Here is a 19,189-nt window from a genome sequence, read left to right as displayed (position 1 = left end):
TTATCCTAGCTTGATCATTACACATGTGTGCCTGTACTTAAATGTCACAGGAACCCCATGAACACGAAGAATTATATTATATATATATATATATATACATATACATAAATTAAACATGAAAACTGTTACTACAGAAAAAAGTTTAAGGCTGTGATTTAGGGTTAGTTGCCAGTGGCTCACATCTGAAATTGTAGCTACTCAGAAAACTGCAGTTCAAAGGCAGTCCGGGCAAGAAAGTCTATGAAACTTATCTCCATTATCCAACAAAAAAACCCAAAATCAAAAAACAACAAACAAAAAAAACCCCTGAGGTGGAGCTGTTGCCCAAGTGGTAGAGTACCAGCCTTGAGCAAAATTGCTCAGAGACAGCATTCAGGTCCCAAGTTCAAGCCTCAGGATGGGCACACACTCACTGTGATGTATCTCACTACATAGAGTCTACCCAATCTGGGTTTTCTTGAGAGGTTTCTCTTCAGTAACCAAGTCAGGAAGATTTCTGCTCTTTTCCAGGGGATTTTACTTGATAGTCTCTGAGAAACTTGCCATCACCCTTGAAAGCCAAGTGGGTGACCTTCTCCATGAGTATTATAATGCCACACCTGGCTTCACCCATTGCTAACTGTAATTGCTATTTTCTCCCACTGCTTCTCCTCCTCCTTTTCCTTTTCCCACCAATCCTGGGACTTGAACTTGGGGCGTAGGCTCTATCCCTAAGTTTGTTTGCTCAGGACTAGTGGTCTATCATAGGCTTTCCTGTCTGGGCTGGCTTTGAACCTTGATCCTCAGATCCTAAGGTCCTAAGTAGCCAGGAATAGAGCTGTGAGCCCAGGCAACCCAGAGCCTTCTGGGTGGAGGAAATCTGGAGGAAGCAGAAAGAAGACATGGAGTGAGGAGGGCAGACAGATTAAAAGAACAAAGTACAGGAGGGAGGGGAAAGAAAAAGCCCAACAAAGCAAGAACAAGCAAGGGAAGATTTGGGTTGAAGTAGACATTCATGTTGAAATCCCTAGAACAAGAAGGTGGTCTTTGGGAAGAGGAGATCATCCTCATTTCTAGTTTTTAACCCATTCCCTTGCCCATTTTACACAGCTCATACAATAGATGCCTGCAGTGAAGTTTTCTTTTTGTACCCTTCCTGGGGCTTGAACACAGGGTATGAATGTTGTCCCTGAGCTTTTATTTGCTCAAGGCTGGCACTCTACGACTTGAGCCAAAGCTCCCACTTCTAGCTTTGTACTGGTTAATTGGAGCGAAGCATCTCCTGGTCTTTCCTTCCTGGGTTGGCTTTGAACTGTAAAACTCAGATCTCAGCCTCCTGTGTAGCTTGAGCCATACTACCAGTATGTCTTACTTTTTTGCCTTTTTGACTAGAAGCATGACTTTCAACTGTCTATTCAGGATGGATAGCAAGTGAGGCAGTAACTGGGGTTGCTTCATCGAGGTGGTGTGTGCTGCGGGTGCCGGCAGCTGAGAGCCAACGCTCTCAGCTGATTCCTCCGTTTTCACCAAGCTTGCTTAACTTAGCCTAAAATCTGTGGACTAGATGAATTCTCAGAACTATAAGAATTGTTTCTTTGCCTCAAGTTCTGCTGGACATCCATTGGAACAGTTTTGAGGAATGATTAAAGATGGCTGAGGGCCCAGAATATGATTGCAGGAAAAGGGGGACCGTCCCATCATGCCTGTCACTGGGAGACAGTCTGAAGACGTTTCACAAGCATTTAGTCTGAAGTCTGAAAACCACAAGGCAAGATTCTCTAAGCCAAATTATGTGACTCTAGGGGGTCCTGATATCATGAGAGTTGAAGGTCAGAGGGAAAAGGGCAAGCAAGAGCAGGGGCTAGAATTGATTTCTTTGAGATAATGCAAATGGTCAGGTGCTGTTCTTCCTGGCTTTGGCCTCAGCCCACCTTTCTCTCTTTGCAGTTTAAAAAACAATTATTCGTATTATTTTTTTCTATGCTAGTCCTGAGGCTTGAACTTAGGGCCTGGGCACTGTTCTTTGAGCTATTGTACTCAAAACTGGTGTTCTACCAGTTGATCCTCCACACTACTTCCAGCTTTTTCTGAATAGTTTATTAGAGATATGAGTCTCACAGACTTTTCTGCCCAGGCTGGCTTTGAACTGCAATCTTCAGATCTTAGCCTCCTGAGTAACTAGGATTATAGGTTTGAGCCACCAGCGCCCGGCTTCTCAGCATTCTTTTGGTGAAGTTGTTTTCATGCCAGTACTTCTGAGCTGGGCTAGGAGGCCAGGGTTTATGTCTCAGTTTGTTACTTATTCACAATCCTGGTAAAATACTTACTTTTTCCTCCCCCTCCTCATTGTTCTCCTCCCCCTCCTCCTCTTCCTCCCCCTCCTCTTCCTCCTCTTCCTTTTTAGGTCAGACTAGCCATGCACTGATGGCTTTCACCTGTCATTCTAGCTGCTCATGAGGCTGAGATCTGAGAATCACAGTACAAAGCCAGGAAAGTCGGTAGTACTCATATGGTCAATAAACTACCAAAAAAAAAAAAAAAGAAAAAGAAGAAAGAAAGGCAAGAAATGGAGCTGTGGTTCCAGTGGTATTGGGCACAAAAACTCAGGGACAGAAACCAGGCCCTGAATTCACGCCCCAGTATTACAACAATTTTTTAATCCATTTATATTATGTGTTTAATATCACAGAGGTCGTGCAGAGGAACATCGTCATCTTCACACAAGAAAAGAATGATTTCTGTGGCTCTTTGTACCTTAGAGATTAGGAAGGAGAAAAATGGAAAATTTTAAGCAGTTAGAAATTTGATTCATTTTAATGGAATTCCTTCACATTTAAAAATCTTTATCTGCCGAGTGCAATGGCTCACGCCTGTAATCCTAACTACTCAGGAGGCTGAGATATAAGATCAAAGCCAACCTGGGCACTAAAATCCAGAAGACTCTTATCTCCAATTAACCACAGAAAACTGGAAGTGATACTGTGGCTCAAAGGGTAGAGTGGTAGCCTTGAGCTGAAGAGCTCGGGGACAGTGCCCAGGCCCAGAGTTCAAGCCCCACAACTGACCAAAAAAAAATCTTTTATCTGCCTCCCTATGCTCATGGTATTCACCCAGTGCGGTTTTCTGTAATCCTTGTAGGAATGGTTGGTGTGTGGTGCTGAGTTTGGGGACTAGTGAGTGATTTATCAAGTATATTGACTGAATAATATGTGCAAAATGGAGTTCAAGTCCTATATTTTATAGACAAAAGCAGATAGCACTGGCAGTCAAACAGAAGAATGTTCAGTTCCAGGAATTATCCTCCCACTAAAAATAGACACAGCTCAGGGCACATCTAGGATTTGTGAAGACGTGGTGACAGTACCTCTTTTTAATCTTAATGTTTTTATTGTTTTAAAGGTTATGCACAGAGGGGCTCCAGTTTCCTAAGTCAGGTCATGAGTACATTTCTTTTTGGACAGTATGACCTCTTCCCTCGCTCTCTCCCAATTTTCCCCTTCCATCCCCACCTACAAGTTATATAGTTCATTTTCAACACAGCGTCTGGTGAGTGCCACTGCTGCATTTGTTCACCCTTTGTGCCTCCATTTCTTTTAGTATGGACTATAAAATGTCGAAGAAGCATGGGAAAGTTGGTATATATTTCATATATTTTTTTTTTTTGGTGGGACATGGGGCTTGAACATGGCCTGGGCGCTATCCCTGAGCTTTTTCACTCAAGATTAGCACTCTACCATTTTGAGCTCCACTGGTTTTCTGGTGGTTCATAGGAGATAAGTGTCTCATGGACGCTGTCCCAGCTGGCTTTGAACCATGATCTTCAGATCTCAGTCTCCTGAGCAGCTAGAATTATGAGGCATGAGCTGCCACATTGTCCTTCTTTTAAACCAGGATCAGCTATGATTTTTAAATATAGGGTATCATAAAAATACCATTCCGTTTACGTACATACTATTTTATAGGAATGAATAAGCGAAGATATTACTGGAAGGTGTGTGAGTGAATGAGGATGGGGGGTGGGTGGGTGAATGCATGAGTGTCTGTGTGTGTGTGTGTGTGTGTGTGTGTGTGTGTGCTGGAGCTTGAACTCAGGGCCTTGGCAGCGTCCCTGAACTTTTTCACTGAAAGCTGATGGCCTATCATTTGAACCACAGCCTTACTTCCAGTATTTTGCTGGTTTGTTGGAGAGGAGAGTCCACCCAGGCTGTTTTTGAACCCAGATCCTCAGCTCTCAGCCTCCTGAGGAGCTAGGATTAGAGACATGAGCCACTGACAACCCCTGGCTTCATGTATCCTATTTGCAAGAACCTCTGGCATGATCCACTGGACTCCATTCCTACTTCCCACAGCCGTGTCTTGCTGGTGGTGGTTCCTTTCTCAGTGTGACTTTGATTCCTTTCAATACTCTGCCCAGTCAAGGAAGGGACCCTATGTCTTACCACAGACTTGGAAGCAAAGGAGCTGTTTCCGGCTTCCTTCTCCAGCTCAGGCAGCTTATGTCACCGGGGGCCGTGGGGAAGAACTTTCCTGGCAAAGGCCTCTCGGCACTTTTGGACCTGGGCCTCGAGCTCTTGGCTGGATGCGTGGTTTTCCAAAGAGGAGGCTGCAGTAATAGTCCTTGTGGATGGAGACGTGCTGCACGACTATTTTCAGGAGAGTCAAATAAAACTCTCTTGTCTTGAGCCTGCTTTGAAAGCTGTTTTCCTAATGATTTTACCAGTCAAACCGAATGACTGTGTGGGAAGGCGTAGTTAAATAACTGGAACATTCTGGAACATTCTGGACAGATTTCCTTTCCCTCCTGCCCTGTGCCCCTACTTCCCCCCCCCCCCAGCTTCCCCCTCAAAAGAAAAAGCTCCTCCTTTGCCGGGCACACACATGCTCCTCTGTTTTCTGTTCTGGAACTGCCGGAGTTGTGTGATTTTTCTAGATGAATGCAAAGTCTTCAATTCAGAAGGAAGTGCCAGGAACACAAACAGCTCAGCTAATTGGCACTTACCCCTTGGGGAGGCGCCTGGCCAGCCAGGCTAGTTGTATTCTCTTTGCGGAGCACTTACTTAACATGGAGAGAAACCTCAGGCCCTTTCAAACCATCCAGGAGCTTTTGGAAAAGGAATGGAAAAGGTTGGATAAGGCTAGAGTCCAGGGGTGCCCTGTGTCTTGAAAAATACTAGCTTGAGGCAGTTTCTATTATTCTAGCTAATCCTTTTCAGAGCTGTGTAGGTTTCCAGGACACACTTAACCAGGCCAATGGCCTTTGATATTTAGATTCCAGAGGTTAGTCGAGGGGTTGACTGCTAATAACAGGTGTGTGTGTGTGTGTATGTGTGTGTGTGTGTAACTGATGTCATATACTTCACTGACACAAAGTAGGAACTGCCACGTTAGTTCATTTGGGGTCCCTGCTCTCTTTGCCACAGTTTCTACTGTTTATGACCAATCTTCCCACGGATGCTGTCATATTACTGCAGTCATACAGTTTGCAACCTCTTTAGGTTGGTGTCTGTGTGTTGAACAGTTTATTTGGCCATGTAAGAGTATGTGAGGGACAGCTGGGTTTGGCAAGCAGGAATAAAGTAAACTCCCCAAAACTCACTTTTGATGTGAGCATAAGTTTCCCATCTCTTTGGAGGTGATAACCACACTTGAAATATAAGTATTTGCGCAGTGTTGCTTGTTCATTGAACTTCATTTACTCTGAGACAAACCAATGCATTGATAAGGCATTTTAAGAATGGATTAGAGTTAAAGTTAAACATTAGGAGGAAAATAACTTCTGGAGGTACAGCAGTTGCCAACTTGGATTGAAAAAAAATCTGGTTTCCAACTGTTCACTCCTGTCAAGACATGGACTCTTTCAAAGACCTGGAGGAGGGTTGGTGTCTTAGCAAGATGGATCTGCTCACCTCTTCTGCCACTACCTACAGTTATGTAAGGATTCTAGAGGAAGGCAGTCAGCTCAGGGCTGTGTCCTTAATGCACATACGGTAAATGTTACAGGAAACCCAAAGAGATGTGAGTGATTCAGTACTGTGTTGCAATCATCAGTGAAGTTCATGGGATAGCCTGTGTTGTCTTTGAACTCATGATCCTCCTGCCTGAGCCTCCCAAGTGCAGGTTACAGGCTTGACCCATCATACTACCCTGAAGTAGAAATATTTGCTGACTATCTTAATAAACAAGGTGAGATGTTTGCTTGGGTCACAGATCACTTAAATGAGAAATAACTTCGTTGCTGGCGTAGTAGGTACTAGACTGGAGCTTTATGAGAGGTGAGGCTGTCTATTGCAGTCATGTGTATTTCTAGTTCTAGAATAATCCCAATCTCAGCTGGGCATGGGTGGTTTATGCCTATAAATCTAACTACTCAGGAGGCGGAGATTTGAGGATGGTGTTTCAAAGCCAGCTTGGGCAGGAAAGTTCTCGAGACTCTTCAACTAACTACCAGAAAAGTGGAAGTGGTACAGAGGCTCAAAGTGGTAAGTTTTGGCAAAAGAGCTCAAGATAACATCCAAGCCATTAGTTCAAAGTTCAGGGCAAGCACACACACACACACACACACACACACACACACACACACACACTCAACATATAAGAGGCATCAGGTACCACTTTCCTATATGAGTGAATAAACAAAACATACTGAGAAATTAAGGTCTGTGTCATTACAATAGTATTTTCCTTGGGAATTATGACACTGTAACCTTATTTCCAGTAGCCCTTTTGGTTTTGTTTGTCTGGTGCCAAGGAGACTACTGGAGGGAAACCTGTGAATGTGGATTAGTGGTTGCTTGTGGCAGGGGTGGTGGTGTGGTGGCATGGAGTACGGCTGGGAAGCGATGTGCGGAGGGGCAGATGTTTCGCAGATGCAGATGCTCTGTAATTGGTTGTGTGATGATTCACAACTTTGTGTATACTAAAAGCCACTGGGGGCTGGGAGCGTGGCCTAGTGGTAGAGTGCTTGCCAAGCATGTATGGAGCCCTGGGCTTGATTCTTGGTATCACATACACAGAAAAGACTGGAAGTGGTACTGTGGCTCAAGTGGTAGAGTGCTAGTCTTGAGAAAGCTCAAGGACAGTGCCCAGGCCCTGAGTTTAAGCCCCAGGAGGCATGGTAGGGAAATGATACCCTAGTAATGATGCCGTAGATCAAACAGGGCCAGGAAAGTCAACACTGCCTTTTGGGGCCAGGGCTCTCGCTGTTACTTCACAGCACCCCTGCAAATGCCAACAGGTCAGCTTTGTAGGTAGATGGAGTTGATTATAGTATCTTAAGGCCCCTTTGCAATTCAGCTTCCCAGCATGGGTACATTTCTAGAGTTTAGTTTATTGTGTGTGTATATAACTTTTAAGGAACTTTGAAGCTAACAGGACAATGACGTCTTAGATGATATTTACTAGAACCAAAAAAAGTTACTCAGGTTAAGTGGATTGATCATGCAATCCCTTTCTTCCATATTATTGATTTGCTTATTCTCTTTTGTCAACTGTTGCTTAAAATCTTTTTTTAAAAATTTTTTTACATGAGCTCAGGGCTTCTTGCCTGGCCTTTTTGCTCATGGCTGGTGCTTTACCACTTGAATCATACTTCCATTTGTGGCTTTGGTGGTTAATTGGAGATATGAGTCTCTCAGCTTCATCTGCCCCAGCTGGCTTAGAGACAGCTGGGATTAGAAGCATGAGCTCAAAGTTGACACTCTACCACTTGAGCCATACCTCTACTTCCTAGATTGTTTTTTATTTGTGAAAAATTGGTCGGGAATGACTTTTATGGAGTTTGGGCTGTAGTAAGACAGTCCCCCCCAAATTATAATTCTATATCACTTGAATAGCTTCACTTTAAAACATATGAATAGTCAATGGGTCCAATATGCATTCTGGAAAAGGAAACAGTTGCCCATTCTGCCTCTCCTGCCTGCTATGACACTGGTGTGTTCAGAAGTGAGCCTGGGGTAGCCATAGGCTGGACTGCTATCTAGCCTCTCCAGCATAGCTCTGTGGACACATATCCACTGGCCCTGCCCCTCTGACCTTTCAGAGTGTATCACTTCATTTCTCAGGCATCTATTGCCTTTGTATGTGGAACTGGTTCTTTTCTCTCTGGTGCTACATAAATAATGTTTCCCTGTTACAGTCAAACTACAGCTTCAAGCAGAAGAGCGAGGAGTTGTGTCTATCAAGGGTCTGTGTGCGAACCGTTACTTAGCTATGAAGGAAGATGGACGATTATTGGCTTCTGTGAGTAGCATGTTTTTCTTTTTGTTTTCTTCTATTGCTATTTATTACTATTTTTTTGCACTGACAATGATTCAAGCTTTGTTAGAGATTTTTTATGTATTATATAGTTTCCTCTACAATTACCCTCTAAAATACAGAGTACTGTAAGTTCTGAAGGAGTGAGGGGCTCTGAGGGAGGTGTGGGGGGGTCATGGCATGTGGGGTTCTGAGGGGTGAGCGATGGAAGACATGGCATATGTAAAGTAAACAGTGGGCTGGCTATGAAGTGGTCTTGAATTTACACCATCAGTTTTTAGTTACTGTGTTCTACTGTGCAAAAATAATACATCGGTGGCTGATGTCTATAATCCTAGCTATTCAGGAGGCTGAGATCTGAGGATTGAGGTTTAAAGCCAGCCCAGGCATGAAAGTCTCTGAGACTCTTATCTCCAGTTAACCACCAGAAAACCCTAAGTTGTATTTTGGTCAAAGTGGTAGAGTACTAGCCTTAAGCTGAAGAGCTTAAGGACAGTGCTCAGGTCCAGAGTTCAAGCCCCATGACTGACCAAAAAAAAAAATCATTTTGTTAAAGAAATTTTCCTACATTATGTAGTCTTTCAATGACCAATAGGGGAAGACACATAAAATTTTGGTTATTTTAAGAAATTTTAAGTTTCTTCATTAGAATTGGTCTTATGAAACTTTTGTATGTGCCAGTACTGGGGCTTGAACTCAGGGCCTGGTTAGTGTCCCTTAGCCTTTTTGCTCAAGGCTGGTGCTGTACCACTCGAGCTTCAGCTCCACTCCTGGCTTTTTGGTGGTGAAATGGAAATAAGAATCTCACAGATTTTCCTGCCCAGGCTGGCTTTCAATTACAGCCCTCGAATCCCATCTTCCTAAGTAACTAGAATTACATGTGTGAGCCATCCACCCTCGGCTGTCATATAAAACATCTGTAGAACAGATTGATAAGAACATGGGCTTACGTTTGCCATTTAGTAGCTGTGTGTTCTTTTTTTTTTTTTTTGCCAGTCCTGGGCTTGAGCTCAGGGCCTGAGCACTGTCCTTGGACTTTCTCAAGGTTAGAGCTCTACCACTTGAGCCTCAGTACCACTTCCGGCTTTTTTTTCCTATGTATGTGGTACAGAGGAATTGAACCCGGGTCTTCATGCATGCTAGGCAAGCACTTTAACCACTAGGCCAAACTCCCGGCCCTAACTGTGGGTTCTTATTCTTAGTTTCCTCACATTATAATAAAACACACTGATCTCAGTGGATTTTCACAAAGGTTTAATTATAGATCTCATATATGTTTTGCTATCTCTCTATAGATAGAGATCTATATAATCTATAAAGGTATGGTATATCCATAGAGATCTATAGCTCTCTAGCTAGATTTATTGCATTTTATAGCTAGATATAAAAGGTTAGAAAGCCACTGTGAATGTCTTAATTGATACAGAGAATCTAGCTGATAGTAGCTAGACAGAGGATAGAGGGTTGGCTAGAGTTAGGGGTAAAGTAGAAAGAGAAAAGTCAAAGATGGCTGTCAGGTTTCTGGTGCGGATGAGAAGGGGAAAGAAAAGAAAGTTGTGGGAAAAGGTAATACTTCAAATTTAGACATATATTGGTTGAGTTCTTTATGGAAGATCTACCAATTAGTTGGAACTATCACTGAAACTTGGAGGAGAAGCCTCTGCTGATACATAGATCTAGATTTCTCTGCTGCTTAGAACAAGGGAGCTGATAAAGTGTGCTAGGTAAGAACTGAGCTCTAGGAGATGGACTTATTGGAAATTCCACTTTTTTTTTCTCATTTTCTCCTTACCAATCTGTTGTCAACTCAAGAGATGTTCTAATAGTTGGGATCCACCAAAACAGAATACTTCAAGTTCCACTACTGGTATGTGTATCCACACACACACACACAGATTAGAACGTCGGTATATTTACGGTGATATCACCACAGTTGTTGACACTGAATTGCCAAGAGCTAGTGGCTCATGCCCAGCTACTCAGGAGGGTGAGATATGAGAATTAGGGTTCGAAGCTGGCCCAGGCAGGTAAGTCCATGAGACACTTGTCTCCAGTTAACCCCAAAACAGTGGGCAGTGAAACTATGATATGATATGTAGAACATTAGCATTGACAAAAAAAAAAAAAAGCTGAGGAACAGTGCCTAGGCCCCGAGTTCAAGCTCCAGGACCAGCAAAAACCAAAAAGTAATAAAATTTTCTACAAGTTAGAATGCAGACAATTCTGACCCATTCTCTTGGTAGATTCCTGAACTATTGAGTATGCTTCTAGAATCTTGAAGTACCCTGAGCTTTGCATTCTAGCTTTTTTCCTTAGTGAAGAGGAAACTATGGTAGGCTCAAGATCATAGTCTTTTATTTCCTTTTACATGTTTCTTGTTTCCTCAGATGTATGTGTGTGTGTGTGTGTGTGTGTGTGTGTGTGTGTTAATTCTTCATGAGCCAATGGATTTCCACCAAGTTGACTAGTAAATCAATGTAACAGTATTTGGACATTTATTGCAAACTCTGTAGGGACAAAGCCACAGCTGGTATACATGAATGGAAAGTTCTAGATCTGAGGAACGACACTAATCACAATCTGGCTGCTGTAACCACAATCCATGATGCAGACCCCATCACAGAGCCCGTTCCTGCCAAGTGTATGCTACAACCTTCAGTCTTGTCTGCCTCCCAGCTTGGGTACTGGGTATCAGGCCTTTCTGCAGCCAGGCTGCCTCTTTTCCTTGGGTCTGGGTGGGCCGGTCAATCTTCAGTGTCCTTCCTCAAGCAGAAGAGGGGCTGATGGTATTTACGTGGCACACATCTTTCTCTGGGTCATATCTGGAGACATTGAACTGTCCACAACAGCAACTTCGAGGTACTGATGAGTAGCGATCACTTGGGGATGTGAATAAACCTCACTCTGGAGAAACTGGGAATCCAGAACCCACACTTGGCAAAGGTACAAGTCCTCCGGGCTCTGTCTTCCTGATCTCATTTCAGACTATGGTCATGGAGCACAGTCCTGAGTTCCTGGGCATTTGACCCTAGCTGTGATTCTTGGAGTGACTAGAGAACATTCTAGTATCCTTTGAGAAAGGCTTCCAACATACCAAACCTTCTGCTTTCTCAGTTACATTGGGTAACTAAGATACCCTTGCATCTTAGTGATATAAATGCATTCAGGTCAAGGAGGGCAATTTGAAAGCATTTTGGAAGGGTCTCTTCTTTCCTTTCAAGTTAGGAACTCTGAATGTTCAAGCAGTAACTATATTTAACTGCCAAAACTTCTTTTTGGAGGTTTGGTCTTGAGTGGTTCTTTAATATACAACAGGCTCCTGACTCCATTTCACAGGATAAATTTTGTTGCTATGAGTAACACTAACTCAGAACAAATATTAGGATCTAAGATTTCTTAAATGTTCACAAAATTGTAGGTTAAAAAACTGCATAGAGTGAGGTTAATTGCAGTTTTAAGTTTAAATCACCAAACAAGCCAGGCATCAATGGATATTATATGTAATTTTAGCTACTCAGGAAGTTGAGATCTGATGATCATGGTTTGAAATCAGTCCAGGCAGGGATGTCTGGGAGACGCTTATTTCCAGTTAACCAGCAGAAAGCCAGAAGTGGAGCTGTTGCTTAAGTGGTAGAATTCCAGACTTGAACAAAAAAAAGCAAGAGCATGAGGCCCTGAGTTCAAGCCCTAGGACCCCTCTGCGGCCCACCCCCTGCTGCCCCACAACACACAATTGCATATAGTGAGGATAACTAAGTTTTAAGTTTAAATTACCAAAAGCCTCAATATTTCATTCAAAAAACCCCCTGAGTAGTCTTTAACCACTTGAAATTAAAATTGTTTTCTACATAGTACTATAAAGTATTACACTTTAACTTGTGCTAACCTATAGTAATAAAATAGGAAATATAATTTTTGATGATGATTATATATAGTGTAAAATGTTTTACCTTTTAGGCAACTTTCTTATTTGAACCCCCTCTCCCTTTTTTTTCTCCAGACCTTGGGCTTGAAATCAGAGCCTGGGTGCTGTCCCTAAACTTTTATGCTCAAGGTCAGTCCCCTCAGGACCTGAACCACAATGTCATTTCTGGGTTTCTGGTGGTTAACTGATGATAAGACTCTTACAGACTTTCCTGCCTAAATTTCTAATGGAAATCCTCAGATCTTAACTTTCTGAGTAGCTAGAATTACAGGTATGAGTCACTAGTGACTAAAATACTGCTGGAGCTGGGCATTGGTGGCCTATGTCCTAATCCTAGCTACTCAGGAGGCTGAGATCTGAGAATTGAGGGTTGAAGCCAGCCCTGGAAGGAGAGTCTTGAGAGACTCATCTCCAATTAACCACCAGAAAAGTGGAAGTAGTGCAGTGGCTCAAAGTGGTAGAGCACTAACTATTGAACAAAAATCACAGGGGTAGCACTCAAGCTGGGAGTTCAAGCCCTACAATTGACCAAAAACAAATCAAACAAAAAAACAGTAGGACTTTTTGTCTCCAGTTAATCACCAAAAAGCTGGAAGTGGACTCGTGGCTCAAGTGGTAGAGCACCAGTCTTGAGGGACTGTATCCAGACCCTGAGTTCAAGCCTCATGACTGACACAGGCACCCAGCAACAAAAACGAGATCAAATGTCAAGTAATTCTGGTTGCTTTTAGAAACCATTCCTAACCATTTTACATAAACTGTGTTTCAAGATTAAGCCCAAATTTGCTTTTAACTTTTCACCCGTTGTTTGCAGTGTTCTGAAATACTCCACAGTGTTCCTTACATCATATCTGCTTGTAATTCTCAGAAATGGTGTAAGTGAAACCATTTTCAGATTCCTATTGAGCAAACTCCTTCATGAGCCAAAACTGCAGAAATCAAAGTACTGTAAAAGAATAAACAACCCAGAAAACAGAGCCTGGGGAAATGACCATAAGGTTTAAATCTAAAATTCAGCCTTGTACCAGAACTGTGAGGCCCAGGAAGGGGAGCAGGTTGGGGAAACATGTAGGAGGAAAACTCACTTTGGTTCTCTCTACTGTATGCAAACACTGTGTGGGAGGGATTTTACACATCATCTAATCCAGTTGTGTGTGTGTGTGCATGTATATGTGTAAGTGTGCATGCTGGCCAGTACTGGGGCTTGGACTCAGGGTCTTCTATTCTTAATTTTTTTCTTTAAGGCTGCTTCTGTACCACTGGAACCATACCTCCACTTCTAGCTTTGGGGTGGTTAATTGCAGATAAGAGTCTCATGGACATTTCTGCTGCTTAGGCTGGCTTTGCACAGATCTCAGCCTCTGGAACAGCTAGGATTATGGGTGTGGACCACCACATTCTAATCCAGTCTTCTTTCTCAAATGGGGGAGATGAGATCCAGTGAAGTTGAAAGAACTTGAGCAGACATACAAGTTAGGGATCAAGGCAAAATTGGAACCTAAGTTTCTTGTTCCACTGACATCTATCGTTATGATAGTCAAATGATCTGTTTGGTTCTGTTTGGACTGAATCCATTAGGTCCCTAATGTATAGTATGGATTAAACTATACTATAGTTAAACCTATATTTTAACTCCTAGGCAGGGTTTTTCCTGGTCCTCTATCACTTATTTAGACCTCACAGTGCCATTGAACTCTCATTTTGTTTGTTCATTAATTTTAGTTGATGTTGATCACCTAATATGCACTAGACAAGAAACACAGCAATAGACACAATAAAAATGCTCGCATCTATCTGGCAAATACCATGTAACCCTTTTACTAATTACAATAAAAAAAAAAGAAAAAAAATTCTCACATGGCATCTGGTTGGTGTGTAGTGATCAATTAAGGTTAAGTTTGTTACAAACTAGTTTTAAATTAAAAGTATGGAAAGTTTTTATATATTTTGTACCTAGTTTTTTAAATTAATATGGCACATTTGCTGTAAACAAGAACTATACTGATGTATTAACAGTAGTATTTCTGTCATGTTTCTTTAGTTTTACCTAATGGTTTCCATAGAATATGAGATTTAATCATCGAATCTTAAGGTTCTTGTAGACTGTGACAATTTCTTAGACTTGTTTTGGTTTCTTTCACAGCTTGAGGAATACTGGACACTTGTTCTTTTAGAATGTCACTATCTTTTTCCACGTGGATTTGCTTGATGTCTTCTTGTGGTTGGATGGGCTAGGAGAGGAAGGTGTGTTCTGAGATATAGTACCGTTTTGCTGATGGTGGGAAAGGGGACATGCTATCTTCATGATGGATTACTCATACATTCCCCTTGGTCACCTGGCTGAGAAAGTTTGTCTTCACTGTAAGTTTGTTGGTTGTTGTTGGTCATGGAGCCTGAACTCAGGACCTGAGCACTGCCCCTAAGCTTTTCTTTTGGTGGGGGGTGGGGGTTGGTCAGTCATGGGCTTAGAACTCAGGGCCTGGGTGTTGTCTGTGCTTTTTCACTCAGGGTTAGCACTCTACCACTTTGAACCACAGTGCTACCTCCAGTTTTCTGGTGATTAATTGGAGAGAAGTCTCATAGATTTTCCTGGTTGGGCTGGCTTTGAACTGTGATCCTCAGCTCTGTCTCCTGAATAGCTAGGATTATAGGCATGAATGTAAGTTTATCCTTTTACTCCCCTTCCCAAGCTGCATTCTTGGGAAGGAAGTCACTAAGAATGTATATTTAAAGTATGGAGCCTTGTGGTTCAACTCCTTTTTTTTTTTTTTTTTTTTTGCCAGTCCTGGGTTTGAGCTCAGGGCTTGAGCACTGTCCTTGGACTTTCTCAAGGCTAGCACTCTACCACTTGAGCCTCAGCACCACTTCTGGCTTTTTTCTATGTATGTGGTACCAAGGAATCAAACCTGGGTCTTCGTGCATGCTAGGCAAGCACTCTACCACTAGGCCAGACTCCCGGCCCCCTCTTTCTTTTTTTTTTTTTTTTTTTTTTGCCAGTCCTGGGCTTGAACTCAGGGTCTGAGCACTGACTTTGGGCTTTCTCAAGGCTAGAGCTCTACCACTTGAGCCTCAGCACCACTTCCGGCTTTTTGCTACGTATGTGATACCAAGGAATTGAACTTGGGTCTTCATGCATGCTAGGCAAGCACTCTACCACTAGGCTAAACTCCCAGCCTCAACTCCTTTCTTATTGTGACCCCCTTCACAGGACTCTGAACTAAGCTGGTTTAGAACAAAGGTAGTAATCATCACCAAAACATGATGGGTTTATGTCATTCTCAGGTATGTTCGTGCTTCTTTTATGTTCCATACTTTATGGATTTAATAACAGTTCATTAGAGTTATCTTGCCCTACACTCTTTCTGATATTAGTACTTTCTACATTCCACTCTGTGGTTATTAATAAGAGGAAAGAAAGCTAAGTGATTTGTCTGTTGCCTGGTGGGTACTGAGTAAATTCTCATTATCACCATATGTAGGGTTCATCTGCAGCTCAACATGTGCCAGACCAAATTCTGCATCATTCTGTATGAAAGTGTTCCCCTCCTGTAATCCCAGTTACTCAGGAGGCTGAGATCTGAGGATTGTGGTTCAAAGCCAGCCCAGGCACAAAAGTCCATGAGATTTACCTCCAAATAACCACCAGAAAACCAGAATTGGCGCTGTAGCTCAAGGGATAGAGCACTAGCCTTCAGTTCTTCAGTTCAAGGACAATGCCTAGACCCAGAGTTCAAGCCCCTGGACCAAAAAAAAAACAGTTTTCCCTGCACATAGACACAACATCATTTTGCAGAGCCAGTACCAGTCGTAAGTTCCCACTACAGGAAACTGTCCCCACTGTCAGGAAACGCTTTTGACTCTACCTCTAAAATATATTCATAAGCTGGCAGGTTTTTACATTTCTCTTTGCCACCATCAGGATCGGAGCCTATTTTCCTTTGGCCTGTGTTACTGAACAAGCCTCTAAAAGGTGTCTCCATTTGTTTTTGGCTCCCTGTGCTGTCAGCAGCCCGGGTGGCTCTGGAAGTGTCAGCTCACGTGACTTCTCTGTTAGAAAGCCCCCCCCCCACCATGACTATTCTGTGTGTGTGTGTGTGTGTGTGTGTGTGTGTGTGTGTGTTGCCATCCTGGGACTTGAACTCAGGGTTTGGGCACTCTTCACTGTTCCTGAGGTTCTTTTCTTTCTCAAGGCTAGGGCTCTAAACTTTTGAGCCAGTTTCACTTCCAGCTTTCTGGTAGTTTACTGGAGATAAGAGTTGTACAGACTTTTCTGCTTGAGCCTCAGACCTTAACCTCCAGAGTAGCTAGGATTACAGGCACAAGCTATAGTGACTCTCACACTTGGAGCCTCCAAATCTCAGGGCTCTGCCCCTTTCTCCCAGCGTACTGCCTCTCTGACCTCATCCTTGCCCTGTTTCATCCTTGCCTAAGTAGCTGGGGTTCCAGGTGTGACTGCACTGCAGCACCCAGTTCATCTGGGCTATCCATCTCATCAATTCTGGCTTTATGCCAGCTCTTCTTGTATGTTAGTTTTTCTTTCTTTTGTGGTTCATGCCATTTAAAAAAAAATCTAATCTTGGAACCAAAAAGTTTGGGTTAAGTTTCAGGGCTTTTTAAATTGGGCTTCCTAAATATGAGTATGTTGAAAAAGGCTTATTGATACTAATAGGCTTATTATATAATCATATATTTATATATATCTACATGCACCTTCTATATAAACTCAAAATGTTTAAAATGTATATGGTACATATACTTAACATCATGGTATATGTTATATGAATATATAACTTAAAAGTTAATATGTATATAGTGTATAGTTTATAATATATAATTATATGTAATATATACAAATGTATTATATAATCACATAATAGTGTGTACGCTATATAGGTATGTGTAAATACATCATGATACATCTATTACATAAAATTACAAAATACAAGGACCGGGAGTTTGGCCTGGTGGTTAAAGTGCTTGCCTAGCATGCATGGAGGCCCGGGTTCGATTCCTTGGTTCCACATACCTAGAAAAAAGCCGGAAGTGGTGCTCAGGCTCAAGTGGCAGACCTCTAACCTTGAGAAAGCCCAAGGACAGTGCTCAAGCCCAGGACTGGCAAAAAAAAAAAACAAAAAAAAAAAACCAAGAATCACAGAGAAGCAAAATAAATTTGGGGCTGGGAGTCTGGCCTAGTGGTACAGAGCTTGCCTAGCATGCACGAAGACCCGGGTTCAATTCCTCAGTACCCCACATACATAGCAAAAAGCCAGAAGTGGTGCTGAGGCTCAAGTGGTAGAGCTCTAGCCTTGAGAAAGCCCAAGGACAGTGCTCAAGCCCTGAGCCCAAGCCCAGGACTGACAAAAAAAAAAAATTACAAAATACAAGTGATTTTCCTCTTATGGTTTTAAACTGTTTACTCCTGAAGTTGATTTCTGTTTAGTAAGTACCACATTAGAACAGAAATACTACAGACCATTACTTAGAATATTATTTGCAGGTCTATTTGAAAGTGGTATTTTTTTCCTGATAGAGTTGAAGTGAAATTACAAGGCAGTTTCCTTTACTCCTGCAGAAATGAGTACCTTCTACATTAGTTTTTGTTGTCCATTAGTATTTGGAGATTATTAATCATATGGACTATGAGTCAATATGTTTTTTAGCATTTTTGTAAGAGCAACTTTTTTTGGTGTGCCAATACTGGCTTGAATTCAGGGTCTTGTGCTTCCCCTGGGCTTTATTGCTCAAAGCAGAAGTTCAATCACTTGAATATACCTCTCCTTCCAACACTAGCCAATTTCTATAGCAATCTATTTTTTTCATACCTTAGAATAAACATTATTGTAGCTGCTCAGGAGGTAGTGATCTGAAGATCACAGTTCAAAGCTAGCTTGGGCAAAAAAGTCCATGGTACTCTCATCTCCAATTAATCACCAACAAAAACCAGAAGTGGAGCTGTGGTTCAAGTGATAGAGTACTAGGCCTTGAAACCAAACTCTCAGGGGACGTGCTCCTGTCCTGAGTTCAAACCCCAAGACTGGTACTATATACATGGAAATAAGACTCCTGACTGGTGAAGTGGAAGTGTTGATTCACCTCACATACCTACAGGAAGCTGCAGCTGTGCGATGTTCAAAGTCTACTTTCTGTTGCTGGTCCAGCCCTCAAGAGGATCTTGCACAATGTTGGGCTTGTGTACGCATCATGTGTGAACTAGTGTAGTGTGGTAGCTGTACTGTCCGTGTGGTTTCTACTGACATCTTACCATGAGTTGCAGGGCCTGGAGAATGGTCCAGAGGAAGACACACGCTTGATGCTGTCCCACTGAGATCTGTGCTTCCATGTGACCCTCTTCTGCCATTAATCTATGTCATAGTCCTTTCAATGGATCTTCTCGGACCCTAGAGCATTGAGTTGGGAGAATGGGCATTGTATTATCATACACATTTAAGATGGAAAATACAACAGCTAACTCTTCTTTTGTTTTTTAGAAATGTGTTACAGATGAGTGTTTCTTTTTTGAACGTTTGGAATCAAATAACTACAACACTTATCGGTCAAGGAAATATTCCAGCTGGTATGTGGCACTGAAACGAACTGGGCAGTATAAACTTGGATCCAAAACAGGACCTGGGCAGAAAGCTATACTTTTTCTTCCAATGTCTGTGAAAAGCTGATTTGAACAGCATCACCTAATCTCGTTTCACATGAAGGTATATTTAAGAAATTTGTTCATGAAAGAACAAGAAAATATATACATTTCACTTGGATAATTGTTGCATAACTTTTAATCTCATGGTAAATAGTAAACCATTGACCTTACTTACCATTTCTGTAAAGAAAATTCTGCTGGCAAACAGTGAAAATTAGGACAGCTACAGTGTTTTTTATATTATTTGCTTTATTTTAAAAGAGGATTTAAAAATGTGTATTTACAAATTCTCATCACGAAAATGATTTACATTAAGAAAATTTAGCAGCAGGCATTGAAGTCACTCCAATTCTCACATCTTCTCCATTAATCTGTGTGACCGT

At 42.1% G+C, this 19,189-nt stretch overlaps 1 protein-coding gene across 1 annotated transcript in view; it reads left to right on the top strand.

Annotated features, from left to right (window-relative positions):
• Window positions 1–19,168, top strand: part of Fgf2 (fibroblast growth factor 2) — a 34,886-nt gene extending 15,718 nt beyond the window's left edge. The window contains exons 2-3 of the mRNA XM_090356619.1: window positions 8,114–8,217; window positions 18,646–19,168. Coding sequence (XP_090212745.1) covers window positions 8,114–8,217; window positions 18,646–18,831 — 290 coding nt within the window. The 3' untranslated portion in view covers window positions 18,832–19,168. The remainder of the gene's footprint in view (window positions 1–8,113; window positions 8,218–18,645) is intronic.
• The last annotated feature ends 21 nt before the right edge of the window (window positions 19,169–19,189 follow it).

This window comes from Megascapheus bottae, chromosome 23 (genome assembly GCF_031878675.1).
Source record: "Megascapheus bottae isolate mThoBot1 chromosome 23, mThoBot2.hap1, whole genome shotgun sequence".
NCBI lineage: Eukaryota > Metazoa > Chordata > Mammalia > Rodentia > Geomyidae > Megascapheus > Megascapheus bottae.
Note: the sequence above shows the minus strand (reverse complement) of the source record. Positions and strands in the feature narration are given on the sequence as shown.